Source organism: Manihot esculenta, chromosome 18, assembly GCF_001659605.2.
Source record: "Manihot esculenta cultivar AM560-2 chromosome 18, M.esculenta_v8, whole genome shotgun sequence".
Lineage (NCBI taxonomy): Eukaryota > Viridiplantae > Streptophyta > Magnoliopsida > Malpighiales > Euphorbiaceae > Manihot > Manihot esculenta.
The window spans coordinates 29945922-29960775 of record NC_035178.2 but is presented as its reverse complement, the minus strand read 5'-3'; the positions used below and the strand labels follow the sequence as shown (position 1 = coordinate 29960775).

General features: G+C 42.4%; 1 protein-coding gene across 2 annotated transcripts; it reads right to left on the bottom strand.

Annotated features, from left to right (window-relative positions):
- Positions 1-2707: 2707 nt before the first annotated feature.
- LOC122722488 lies at positions 2708-7715 on the bottom strand. 2 transcript variants are annotated; one of them, XM_043953248.1, is made up of 3 exons: positions 7664-7715; positions 5616-6145; positions 2708-2766 (listed from the first exon to the last, which is right to left on the bottom strand). In XM_043953248.1, exons 2-3 carry the CDS (start codon positions 6133-6135, stop codon positions 2732-2734), a joined length of 555 nt encoding a protein of 184 aa, XP_043809183.1. In that variant the 5' UTR covers positions 6136-6145; positions 7664-7715; the 3' UTR covers positions 2708-2731. The 2 variants fall into 2 exon arrangements, with proteins under 2 accessions (XP_043809183.1, XP_043809182.1); XM_043953247.1 differs by lacking the exon at positions 7664-7715 and having other exon boundaries at positions 5616-6273.
- Positions 7716-14854: the final 7139 nt, after the last annotated feature.

The window sequence follows — 14854 nt, the reverse complement described above, 5'->3', positions numbered from 1 at the left end:
AAGCCACAGGAAAAAGAGCAACAGTGGGGAAAGTAGCACTGACCTGGGAGGGCTCCTTTAGAATAACTAAAGTTGTCAAGCCTGGAGTATATCAGATTGAAGACCTACGAGGGTACCCAAAACCCCACGCTTGGAATATCCAACATCTGAAGAGGTACTTTCCTTAAAAAAACAAATTGTATAATATCCTGTACTTTGAGAATATTTGTACTATGAAAAACATGAATAAAATACAAGATATTATTTTATCATTATTGACAGAGCATATTTTAGGCCATATTATCATGATCTTAATGATGTTTATTTGCACCTTTTCTACCTAATTTGGTGGTTTTGTTCATGTTTTGCATAAACTAGGTGTGAAAAGACAATCTGGAGAAAATGCTCTTAAAACTGCCAAAAAGTGCCAAATATGGAAAGTTCTAGAAAAGGAAAGTTTTCATATATGGAAAGTTCCAAATAAGGAAAGTTTTCATATATGGAAAGTGCCAAATAAGGAAAGAGTCAGAAAGCACAGTTAGCAAACTGTCCAAAATTTAAACTGCAGAATCTTTCCTGCCTTATTTAGAACATGTGCCAAGAAAGGAAAGTTTTCAAATAAGGCAAGTTTTCAGAAAAGGAAAGTCTTCAAATGAGGAAAGTGCGGAGGCAAAAGCAAATAAGGAAAGCTCAGTCATAAGATTATTTGAAATTCGAATCGCAGATGTCTCTTTCCTTGTTCAAAGATGTGCACATACTGCAACAGTCACATCTTCCAATTTGGGCAGCAAGATCTCATGAAGGCACACTTGCCTCTCCTACGTTCAGCGTTCAAAATTCAAACGAAGGCTCCACCTAAAAAGGAAAGACTGGATAGATGCACTTTCCCTTCTGCATTCAATGACTGTGCGCCAACTTCCTTCTGCAGCATGATCCGCGCACCACTCTCTATTCAGGAAGGAGATCTCAATGCACTTGGCATTTATTTAGTCCAGATTCAAGATTCAAAAGAGGCTCCACCTAAATAGGAAATCTGGACAACTCATACTTCCTATTCAGAAGCACCTGCGCACCTGCCTCTTCTGCAGAACACAATCCGTGCGCCTCTCCTTCCTGATCCGGTTCAAGCCGCGCGCACACCTGCCTTATGAAGACCTACGCCCGCCATCTTTCCCTTCTGGCAGCCTTGAATCACTCTTCCTTCCATTTCCAGCGCAAGGTATGCTCCTTTCCTATTCTGAAGACCATCTGTACGCCACCTTCCATCTGAAAGCCTTGCAGTCCGATTCTTTCCTCTTCTGCAACAACTCGGGCAGCAAGTTGAGTTTGGGCAGCAACTTGGGCAGCCTCTAGACTAATTAGGAAGCAAGGGAGACCTAGGGCAGCATCTAATCCTATTTAAAGAGAGCACAAGGCCAGCCGCAAGAGACTTTGTAACAGCCCGGAAACCGGTACCCTCTTTGTAACGGCCCAAACTGCTCGGCACTAGGATCCAGATCGGCTTAAGGCCGCCGGGACCCGTAGTAAGCCTGCTATGAACTCTGTGTACCTGTTAAAATCCCATACATGATCCGACTGGACTATTACTTTTTAAAACTTGTCTTTAAAACTACCAGACTTAACCTTTAAAACACTGTCCTATAGGTCCAACCATATGAACCAAATGCTCAGATATACTAATCTGAACTAGCCCTCTGGCTATCTATAATACACCAGTGATGCTTTACCAAGTAACCTCCATACCCTATGCGCTCTGCAGCATAGAACCCACTCTGTAAGGGTCAGCATATCATAAGTTAACTTGGTTACCATAGAGTCACAGGAATCAAACCTGGTCTTCTCTAGTGGTCTACTCTGTGGATCACAGGAATCAAACCTGGTCTTTCCTATTGCACTGGTCTTGGGTCAAAGGAAGTAATCCCTGTCTTCCCTCACAGTTATAATTCACTGGGTTTTCGAAACACAACATGTTATTAAGCCTGGTTTGACTCATTGCTCATCATTAAACTGAAAACAGGATACATGTATATACAAGGGATGAAACATACTATAGACAATAGGCAAAAGCACATTCTAATACATTTATACCTTAACTGACTAACTATTACATCACTTTACATATATCCTTTTACATACATCATGTCCACACTATGCTATACACAAACATACTGAAGCCAACACTCTGATGCTTCTGACTTCCCAGCTAACCCTGTACCTGCAAAACTGGGATTAAGGGAAAGGGATGAGCTTCTAAAGCCCAGTGAGTAGAAACATTGAAAACAGTTCATTCATACGCACTATATATGAAAATGCATCACAACGCAAGCATCTCAATATATCTTGGATTAGACATGACCCCAAAACTCCCTCGACGGGCTATTGAAGTCGCCTTGGTCCAATCCCCACTAAGGTAGACATGACCCCAAAAATACCCTCTGTCAACACTGGCCCCCCAAAGGAGCTACACAGGGCATTCCAACAAGTAATTGCCCAACTGACCTGACACAATGACAGGAGCCGAAGCTTAGGCTATTGGAGTCGCCTGGGTCCACCTAATCTCTGATCACATAATATGCAATGCTTCACATTCGTGATTCTAATGCAATCACCCTAATACATATCATAGCATTCATGATGCATGAACTATGCTAAAGCATTATGTTTCTTTAATAAAAAAATAAGTTTAGTTCTACTCACCTCTAGCCAATGCTTGGCTAACCCTGGGCTAACTCTGCAAACTCTGAAGCAACACTCACTGCTGCTCTCTCTGGTTCCTCTGTTCTGTGCCTACACAGATGGACTCAAGTGAGGGACCAACATACTCTAACATACCTCTAAACATCTCCCCTTAAGACCCCTTAAAACACCTCAAAATATGCATGCAAAACAAGCAAAGGAAAGCTGGACAGGGCACCTTCGGCAGCACCTTCGGCGGCCGAATGTTTCCTCCAGAGACGAAAGTCAGGCATGTTCGGCGGCCTAACTTGGACTTTCGGGGGCCGAACCTGGGTTCATCCAGAACTCAGTTTCGTGCACAAGAACGCCTGCCATCCGAACTTCAACCCTCCAAACATGCATCCAACCTCTCCAAACATACTCCAAACACTTAATCATGCATATAGGAGTCTTAAACACATTAAAACTCCAACAAATAACACACAACAACCACAAACAAAGCATAGGATCCATACACCCTAATATGCACAACTCATGCATACACATGCACAACTCCCCTTTCCCCTCATCAAACTCATTTAAAACATAATTAAAACCAAGGATTCACACTTACCTATTGAAGAACAAAGGCTGGCGTGACTCCTAACTTGAAGAGATGGAGATTCAAGCTTCACAAGCTCCTAAACTCCACAACTTCTCAAAACTCCCTTTAACTCACTTAAAACCTACTTTTCTTTGAAAGATTTGATGTAAAACTATGGAAGATCATTGAGAGAAAGCATGAGCAAGTTCCTGAACCAAAGGAGAGCCTAAGCACCTCCTTAGTCGGCCAAAAGCACTTTTAAAAGTGCACCACCGCTTCATGTTGGGTGGCCAAAGCTCCATGCAACACCTCACCACTTTAGGGGGCCGAACCTTAAGTTTAGGGGGCCGAACGTGGGGTACTTTCGGCAGCCGAACTTTAACTTTAGGGGGCCGAAAGTGGGAAAATCTTCCTTAGCCTTTTCTCTTAAAAACTCATTTCCTTTTCAAATCAAAAACTTAAAACATATCAAAACATTTTAGAAAACCTTCACTCTACCCTTCAGGGAAACTCTGACATTCAAAATTCCACCGGACGGTAGGAACTCCGATGTCTGAACTAGCCGGGTATTACAATCTTCCCCCCTTACAAAACATTCGTCCTCGAATGTTAAAAACAAACAGATAAGCAAGTAAAGCCTATCACTTCTCTCTAAAGAGAGAATCTATACCTCTATTCTCCTGATCTGAGTTTATACTCATAACCTTTTTCTGAACTCCACAGCTTTCGCTGCGCTACTCTGATCCTTATTCTTCTTTTCTTTCTCTTAACTAAACTAATCTCTTTGTGAAAACTCTCACTTTTAATTCTTAACAGATACAAATCTGTAATGATACCAATCCGTAATCACACTGGAATCACAACCAGTTTCCACTAACAGTTCCAATAGATCATCAATCTTTTCTACCAATCTGTATTACCAACCTTGTAATACTGATCCTTGCCCGCCTTTCTTCTTCTTTACTAAACTGACTTAATCTCTAACTCTCAACAGGTATTGCTCCAATCTGTACTCTGATCATACCAATCTGTAATCCAATCTTCTTTGATTAGAACAGTTAGTAGATCAATCAATCCTATCTAGGAACACCTGTAATTGCTTAGTAGTGACCCTGTTAACTGTAAACAGTTATAACAAAATCTCAAGAGTCTATCCTTCGTTTTCCACAACAACACTGGAATCTTCCAGGGTGAGGTACTAAGTCAGATACACCCTTTATCCACTAAGCTCTCTTATACTTTTCTGACTCTTCTGAACTCTCTCTTTCTCTGCAGGTGCCATCCTGTAGGGTAGAAGGAAAGAAATGATTCTGCGGCCAGATATCATTCTCATTCCAACCTCTAATTCTCTAACAGATGGTAAATCTGACAGATCATCTGGGAAACATCTAGAACTCTCTCTCTAGTAAAGGGTACTGAGGCTGATTCCCTGTCCTGACAAACTTGCTCACAAGAGTTAGAACCCTCTGACAACTTTTCCTGTATAACGATGAGCCTGCGGGACTGATATCAACTTCTAGGCATCTATACTGTACTCTATTCCTCTATACTCTGTCCTTTTTAAGGACTAACTATTGATCCATCCTGAGCTCTAAACTCTCCTACCTTGTCTCTGCGGACACAGGTAGTACTATGAGTAGCTAGCCAATCCGCCCTAGGTTGACATCATCAGTCACCCCTAGAACCATAAGGTCAGCTGGATCGCATCGCCTACTCTGTATAAACTCTGAACTAAACTGACTGACTCTGCATCAGATGGATCATATTCAGGTCTACTGACCCTGAGAAAAACACTCTAAGCCCAGAAGTCATCAAATCCACTCTATCAATGGCTCATAAACAACAAGGAAAGTGAAACACTGGGTCCAAAACAAACAGCATACACATCTGAACACTTCCAAGTGAACGCATCTGACGTCACCATGTATGATGTGTTTGCCTCCTACTGAGTCAGGGTGCAGATCCAAGCTAAAGCTAATGGAACTTCCCTCGGGAATTTACTGAAGAAAAGGCTCTCCCTTCTTCCTCAGCCTCACCACCATCTAATCCCAGACTAACTCTAGTCTCTTTATGAACTTACCTTCCTTTTCTTTTCCTCTTACTCTGACCCATCTTATCCTTCTACTTATTCATACTTACTGTTACTCTTTTTACTTCTTGTTCTATTTTCTGCCTTATTTACTCTTATTCTTCTTGAGAAATCAATTCTCACTATGCCTAGGTTTATGAAAACCTGAGATCCTAACATCTCATAATAACTCTCTCTTTAACTCTTCTTTGAAATTCTATCTATTTATCTTTTACTTCAATTACAACAAAAGACATCCTATCAGAATCCTCAAAACACATCAGAACATTCATAACAAAATGAACATACCTGGCACTACTGGGTCTGATGTGGCTGCCTCCTGTTGAACAACTCTACTTAAAAATGTCCGCTGAGACTGAGCTATCCAAGGTGCAGTACGACACTCACGAACTACATGTCCCTCCTGACCACACCTAAAACATGCTGTTGTCCCTGCAAGACAAACTCCCTTATGCAGCCTTCCACACCTCTCACATCTAAAGCTATCCCTATTAGAACTCGAACCCAACCCTGACTTTAACTTATTCCAAAACTCCCTCTTCTTTGACCCTTTAAGGCCTCTGACTTTCTTTTTCCCCCTTTTAGCAGCTGTACTCAAAATAGAGGGGTCAACTTCTCCTGAACTAGAGATCCTGGCATCCTTATTCTGGGTATCATCTACAGACTCTTCGTCCATATTCACTTGCACTCCTATATCCTTTCTTTGCACATCTAATTCTATCTCTCTCCTTACATCCATTCTTTCCCTGTTTTCCTCAAAAGATCCTTCAGATGGGTCTGATTCCACAGAATAACTAGCTCCACTCATCCTAGTTCTCCTGAATAACAACACATCAAGAAACAAACATTAGCACACATGTTCATATGAAAACACATGAATTTACAATATATACATGCATTACATAGCATAACATTAATAAGCATGAGTATTCCACATCAGCATGCAAAACAACTTCCTATCTTAGTGAACATGATTTTACTTAATGTGTTTTGCCTTACTATGACCTCTAGACCAGCCTCTTTCCGATGTAAAACATCGTACTAATGAGGAACCTCTGCTCTGATACCAACTGTAACAGCCCGGAAACCGGTACCCTCTTTGTAACGGCCCAAACTGCTCGGCACTAGGATCCAGATCGGCTTAAGGCCGCCGGGACCCGTAGTAAGCCTGCTATGAACTCTGTGTACCTGTTAAAATCCCATACATGATCCGACTGGACTATTACTTTTTAAAACTTGTCTTTAAAACTACCAGACTTAACCTTTAAAACACTGTCCTATAGGTCCAACCATATGAACCAAATGCTCAGATATACTAATCTGAACTAGCCCTCTGGCTATCTATAATACACCAGTGATGCTTTACCAAGTAACCTCCATACCCTATGCGCTCTGCAGCATAGAACCCACTCTGTAAGGGTCAGCATATCATAAGTTAACTTGGTTACCATAGAGTCACAGGAATCAAACCTGGTCTTCTCTAGTGGTCTACTCTGTGGATCACAGGAATCAAACCTGGTCTTTCCTATTGCACTGGTCTTGGGTCAAAGGAAGTAATCCCTGTCTTCCCTCACAGTTATAATTCACTGGGTTTTCGAAACACAACATGTTATTAAGCCTGGTTTGACTCATTGCTCATCATTAAACTGAAAACAGGATACATGTATATACAAGGGATGAAACATACTATAGACAATAGGCAAAAGCACATTCTAATACATTTATACCTTAACTGACTAACTATTACATCACTTTACATATATCCTTTTACATACATCATGTCCACACTATGCTATACACAAACATACTGAAGCCAACACTCTGATGCTTCTGACTTCCCAGCTAACCCTGTACCTGCAAAACTGGGATTAAGGGAAAGGGATGAGCTTCTAAAGCCCAGTGAGTAGAAACATTGAAAACAGTTCATTCATACGCACTATATATGAAAATGCATCACAACGCAAGCATCTCAATATATCTTGGATTAGACATGACCCCAAAACTCCCTCGACGGGCTATTGAAGTCGCCTTGGTCCAATCCCCACTAAGGTAGACATGACCCCAAAAATACCCTCTGTCAACACTGGCCCCCCAAAGGAGCTACACAGGGCATTCCAACAAGTAATTGCCCAACTGACCTGACACAATGACAGGAGCCGAAGCTTAGGCTATTGGAGTCGCCTGGGTCCACCTAATCTCTGATCACATAATATGCAATGCTTCACATTCGTGATTCTAATGCAATCACCCTAATACATATCATAGCATTCATGATGCATGAACTATGCTAAAGCATTATGTTTCTTTAATAAAAAAATAAGTTTAGTTCTACTCACCTCTAGCCAATGCTTGGCTAACCCTGGGCTAACTCTGCAAACTCTGAAGCAACACTCACTGCTGCTCTCTCTGGTTCCTCTGTTCTGTGCCTACACAGATGGACTCAAGTGAGGGACCAACATACTCTAACATACCTCTAAACATCTCCCCTTAAGACCCCTTAAAACACCTCAAAATATGCATGCAAAACAAGCAAAGGAAAGCTGGACAGGGCACCTTCGGCAGCACCTTCGGCGGCCGAATGTTTCCTCCAGAGACGAAAGTCAGGCATGTTCGGCGGCCTAACTTGGACTTTCGGGGGCCGAACCTGGGTTCATCCAGAACTCAGTTTCGTGCACAAGAACGCCTGCCATCCGAACTTCAACCCTCCAAACATGCATCCAACCTCTCCAAACATACTCCAAACACTTAATCATGCATATAGGAGTCTTAAACACATTAAAACTCCAACAAATAACACACAACAACCACAAACAAAGCATAGGATCCATACACCCTAATATGCACAACTCATGCATACACATGCACAACTCCCCTTTCCCCTCATCAAACTCATTTAAAACATAATTAAAACCAAGGATTCACACTTACCTATTGAAGAACAAAGGCTGGCGTGACTCCTAACTTGAAGAGATGGAGATTCAAGCTTCACAAGCTCCTAAACTCCACAACTTCTCAAAACTCCCTTTAACTCACTTAAAACCTACTTTTCTTTGAAAGATTTGATGTAAAACTATGGAAGATCATTGAGAGAAAGCATGAGCAAGTTCCTGAACCAAAGGAGAGCCTAAGCACCTCCTTAGTCGGCCAAAAGCACTTTTAAAAGTGCACCACCGCTTCATGTTGGGTGGCCAAAGCTCCATGCAACACCTCACCACTTTAGGGGGCCGAACCTTAAGTTTAGGGGGCCGAACGTGGGGTACTTTCGGCAGCCGAACTTTAACTTTAGGGGGCCGAAAGTGGGAAAATCTTCCTTAGCCTTTTCTCTTAAAAACTCATTTCCTTTTCAAATCAAAAACTTAAAACATATCAAAACATTTTAGAAAACCTTCACTCTACCCTTCAGGGAAACTCTGACATTCAAAATTCCACCGGACGGTAGGAACTCCGATGTCTGAACTAGCCGGGTATTACAGACTTCTTCCTCTCTCACGTTTTTGCTACATCATCTGCGCAAGACTCCCATCTGGCTTCTTCTTCTCTTCTTCTACCTTTCTTTCTTTGGGTTTTGGTTCAGCCATGAGTGGCTGAAACCTTTTCATTCTAGTTGAAGAAAAAGTGAAGCTTTAGTTGTATTGTGGATTGAGAGACTTGGACTTGATTGTTAATCTTTTGTTATTCAGTATTCTTGTGATTTCATGCTTTAAGACATTATTGCTTTGTTATTTAAGATCTACATTGATTCTTTCATGCAAAGTAATATATTGTTAGTTTGAATGATTTTTAGTCCGTAATTGCTTAAATTGTTCAAACAGAAGAACACTTGGTGCACAACTAAGGGAATTGCATGATCTAGTGTTGTCTCCATACATTTGGGTAACTAGATTTGGTTCTCTCTATTTCTTAATGCGATTGACTGTTGTAAAAGGCCTAAGGCTCAAAGACGTTCTTTGGAAACTTGTTAATTAGTAATTAATTGGAGGACATTCCCTAATTGATTTAATCTAAGGAGAGATAATGGAGGTGAGAAGCTTCTTCAATCTCCATGGCCAATTTATTGAATCAGCAAAGGAACATATGAGTCAATGATCAATCCCATCAACTAAAGTGAATCTGAATCTTCAACTAGAGTTTTTACCATTATTATTACATCCTTAATTTACCATCTGCTTTCTTTTTAATTGCTCTTTTTATTAGTATAATCAAATCAATTTCAAAACCCCTATTTTTACTTTACATGCACTTGCACTTTATTTATTTTATTCGGTCCTAACAAGAGAGGTAAGTAAGTGTCAATTCCCTGTTAATACGATCCTTTCACCACTGTCTACAGTATTTATATTGTTGATAACTGAATTGATTATTTTTTACTGGTCTCGACAACCGCTATGTCAATTATGTGTCTCAATCATCTCTTAAAAAGGAAGAACATGCATTAAAAGCCCTCAATGAGGTAGGTGACTGGCCTCAAAAAATGACCGCCAGCACCAAAAAATCGAGCTGAGAGGGATAGAAGCCCTCAGTGACATGGGTGACTGACATCGAAAAATGACCACTAGCACCACAAAATCGAGCTGAATGGACGAAGCAACAATAAGGCCGAAAGAGCTTGAATCCCAAACAAAGCCCACAGTGAGGTGAGTGACTGGCATTGGAAAATGTCCCCCAGCACCACAAAACTGAGATGAGTGGACGAAGCGACAGTAAGGCTAACGAGCCTGAATCCCATGCAAGGCCAAAGAGTTTGGAAGCGACAGTAAGGCCAATGAGCCTGAATCCCGTGCAAGGTCAAAGATCCTAGAAGCGACAGTATGGCCAAGGAGCCTGAATCTCGTGCAAGGCCAAAGAGCCTGAAAGCGATAGCAAGGCCAACGAGCCTGAATCCCATGCAAGGCCAAATAGCTTGGAAGCAACAGTAAGGCAAACGAGCCTGAATCTCGTGTAAGGCTAAAGAGCCTAGAAGCGACAGTAAGGCCAATGAGCCTAAATCCTGAGCTTAGCTACGCTGGACTGAAGAAGGTGATTAGACCTGGACAATGACCACCAGCACCGCCTGACCGGGCTAGAAAGAGAAAGCTCGACAAAGAAAAATAACAGCAATAAGGCAAAACAAAAGCATGAGCAAACGCGCTGAAGCACAGCCTGTATTTAGCTCAGCACGGTAAGCAGCAAAGCGAGTTCGACCTCATTAAAAGGCCCAAGACACTTAAAAACTGAAAACATTAATCCGAACTCATGAACTCATCAAGCAGACCGGCTCACTAGCCGGATGGACTCATAGCATGTGGACAACCAAGCTGAATAGAGCCAAAATGTGAAAGAAATAATAAAGAGCTGAACTCCCCATATGAAGGTACTTGAAAAATGCAGAACACATAAAAAATGAACGAGAGCAAAGAGTCGCACTCCCAGTCATGATCAACTCACGATAAACAAATTCTTAACAAAGATGAACTGAGTAAAGGAAAACACTGAAAGGTCGAGCTCCCCATCCCAGCAGGGTATGCAGCTCAGACTACACTAATTGTCAAAGGGTTACATTGAAAAGGATAAGGTGTCCAAGCTCGTAGCAAGAACAAGATCTAAAAATCATCTAAGACGGGGCACTTATACAAAAAAATTATTTCTTTAACTATCATATGTCCGAGCTTGTTATACCGAAAAGGTCGTGAGCCAAAAGATGAAAATGCCCTCGTTCAAATAAGAAAAACTCACGGACAAGGAATCCAACCAGATGCCGAGCTCTTAGCCTGGGTCAATTCGATTGGCAAAGTTTCAGAAGAGACAACTTAGCCTATTGATTACGTAAAGTTAAGTAAGTTGAGGTATTGATAAGGGCACATTTGTTTTAAGGCCTTTATTATTGAGTCAGGAGAAATTCACAAGTAAGATGGAGAAAATAGCTTAAGTCTTAAAAGGTTTGGGCAGATTGGCAAAGCCAGAAAGGTTGTCTGAGAAAAAATAATCTAAGTATAAATGAGGCATAAGCCGAGATGAAATCTCATTCACCATCAGACATACATCTCCAGATCAACATACATTCAGGCATGAAAGTATAAAGACAGAAAAATAAAAGGCAGAAAATATAACGCAAGGGCAAAGAAGAAAAATAATATTTTTATTCATTCATTCACCCAAGGTTACAAGAGATGAGTCCAAAGGGACAAGACTACTCGAAGACTTATTTACATTATCCTCTCCTTGGAGACTAGCATCATCTCCTTGGAGTCCGGTGTCATCCCCTGTGAGTCCAACATTCTCTCCTTGAAGCCCAACCTCCTCTCCTTAGAGACCAGCATCATCTCCTTGGAGCCCAGCATCATTCCCTTGAAGCTCAGGCCCTCTTCTTGAAGTCCAGTCAGCCGGGAAGGAGCTCCTTTAGGCAACGGGTTGTCGTCCTCCCCATAGCGCACCTCCTCACCATCAAAATCAACTTCAGGAGCTTGGAGATGAGCTAACGGGGTGGAGGGGGCATCCCTAGCTGCCTTCAGGCCTTGATTGTACCCATAGGCGAACATGCAGAAGGCTGAAGTGTAAAATTTTTCCTTTATGGCATCAGAAGCCTGGTACTCCGTTAGTCGCGCCTCACAGGCCTGCTCGATCTTAGCTTTCAACTCAGGGGAGTCTTTGTACTCTTATAAACGCTTCTCACAAGCCTAATCAATCTCAGCCTTCAGTTTAGCAAAGCCCTTATACTCCTGCATGCGTTCCTCACATGCCAACTGGACCCTATCCTCAGCGAGCCTGACATCCTTAAGTAAGGCATAACACCTCTCCTCCAGGACCATAACCTCTTGGCGGAGTTGCTGTTGTCGAAGCTGCGGCTCTTCTGCTGCCGAGGTTAGGCCTTTCAAGTTCTCGGTACACGTGCTGAGCTCCTGCTCAAGGACGACAACTCGAGCCACGGCCTCATTCCTCTAGGCCATCATCGCCTCACACCGAGCTTGGGCGTTATCATGTTCCACCTTAGCTGGTTCACACTGGCCCTAGGCCTTGTTACGTTGAGTTATGGCCTCGTCCCGCTCTCGATAGGCATCACGACGAGACTCTGCCACAACAGCCCGCTCAGAAGCCCTGTTGGCATCACCTTGCGCCCAAGCCAAGTGGAGCCTGAGGTCCTCAAGATGGCCCTAGACTGCAGCTATTTGGCCACAAACATCACCGGTCGCCACGAGATTCTCCTTACGGTGGGCCTCCTCAATCCGCCGATCCATTGAGCTCTGAAGGGACTGATCCCGAGCATCGATCTCCATATAAATACCCAGCACCTAGCATAAGGAAACAAAAAGCAAAGTTAGAAGACGACAAAAGCAAAGCAAACTCAAAATGATAAAGCGACTCACCATGAGGAGCATCTCTCGGAGGCTATCTCCCAATTGCTCCCGAGACCGTAAGTGAAAGGCCACTTGTTGCCGAGTAGAGCAGGCTAGATGGCTGGTGAGAGCAAGGAGGCACGGATATGAAACATAAGAAATCCTACCAAACATCTTCTCCCGCAACAGCTTAGCAATGGAGGTCGCCGTAGACCTCGGAGTGATCTCTGCAACATTGAGAAGCTCGTTGTTAGGAGCAGAGGACAACGGCTCCACAGACTGCATCCTTTTCTCAACAGGAGGGAGAGTAGCCACAGGCAATTTAGTGATGCGAGCCCTTTTGGAGGCTTGACTACAGGAGGGACCTCTGTTGGTGGAGCTCGCTTACCAGCAGCTTCTCTAATGGCGACACCACAACTGGCAACGACCTTTTTAGGGCGGGGAGCAATAGGGATGACCTCAGCTATTCCTCTCGAAGTGTCCTCAGTAGTGGGAATGACCTCGGCCCCTCCCTTGGAGCTAGCCTTAGTAGCAGGGACGATCTCAACTCTTCCTATCGAGGCGTCCTCAGTAGTAGGAGCAACCTCAGCCCCCCTTTCGGAGCCGTCCTCCGCAGAATCTTCAATGGTGATGGGCTCCCAGGAAGCTGGAAGGGTGGCCGACTTGAGCTTGTGGGCAGGAGATTTGGAGGCACTGGAAGTCCTGCCATGATCAGATGCCTTAGGGGCACCAGTGCGGGAGTCCCTAGAGACCGGCGCCAAGACGCGAGAAGAAGCTGGGGTAGGGGAGATGGTCCATGGCAACAGGTGGTGAAATGGCATGGAAAACCTCCCGAGACACGTCGACCACAAACTGACTGGCTTGAAAGGACTCCAAGGTGGCCTTCATGTTCTCCCTGAAGATGGTGAAATTCTTAGGCAGCTTAATTTGATCCATTGGGAGGTCGGAAGCTATCAAAAACAAAAATAACCACACTGTTAGAAATAAATACAAAAAAAATGAAAACAAGAGAAGAGCAGAACATCAACAAGCAAAGTACCAGCCTCTCGGCAGTTTTGAAGACTAGACACAAACATACACTTCTCGACATCATGCTTTCGCTTGACAGAGGTCAGTCGGAGAAGGTAGATCTGGTCTAACAGAGACAACTGAGGAAGGTCATTACTCCCTGGAGGAACATCCCTCCAAGAGAGATCCACCTCCCAAGACAGTCCCGAGCTCTCCTTCAGCTCTACCACAGCGAAACTCTCCGCCCAGCCCTTAATGGAGTCCTTATGCCCCGGGAAAATGGACAACCCTCATCGGGGAGCAAAGTAGCAAAAACCCTGGCTAGCCTGAAGTAAACAAAAAAAGGTGGAAAAAAGGATAGCAATTGGAGAGAAACTCCAACACAAGCTGACAAACACAAAAAAAAATACATAAAAAGAATGGAGTTGAGAGTAAGCATACGGGATGACCCCGAAATAACAAAAGACCTCTATGAAAAAAGGGGTGACGTTAGACTCTAGATTCAAAATATTGGGAAGTCCGGGACCAGCCTTTAGAGAACAAGAAACGTACCTTGAAGAAGAATTTTGCAAGAAAAGAGAGAGACAGAGCACGCAAAAAGCAAGACGGTAAAATCAAACAAAATATTTATTTAAGAAAAAAAGACAATTTCATTAACAATTAATTTTTAATTTATTTTTACACATAAAAATGAGAAAAATAGTAAAAGTAAAAAAGAGATATAAAGAAAAAATATCTAAAATGATTTGTTTTTTATTTTGTTAAACTTTGAACATATTGTACCATAATATTGTGACTTAGATAAAATTAAAGTTTGAAAATTTTTTTAAAATAAATTAAAACTAAGTATTTAAAAAAATAAAAAAAAAGAGAAGAAGTTCAAAGGCAAGAGACTATGAGTGAAAATTTAAATTATAAAATACATCTATGACAAAACAGTGAAAGCCAACATCCATATTATTATCGGACGAAGTGCATATACTTGCACTTAAAGTACACACAGTAATTTCTATAATCCATTCAGTAAAGAAATAGGATTACATAAATATAAGGCACATATATTTATTTAGTTTACTATTTTCCATATAAGATGGAAACTAATTACGTTGTATCTACTATGTATAAAGCCCATATGGCTTTTGACTGAGTATCTTATGAAATGCTTTTTCTGAAAATATCTCACCCATATCTCCACCACTTTCTCGGAGA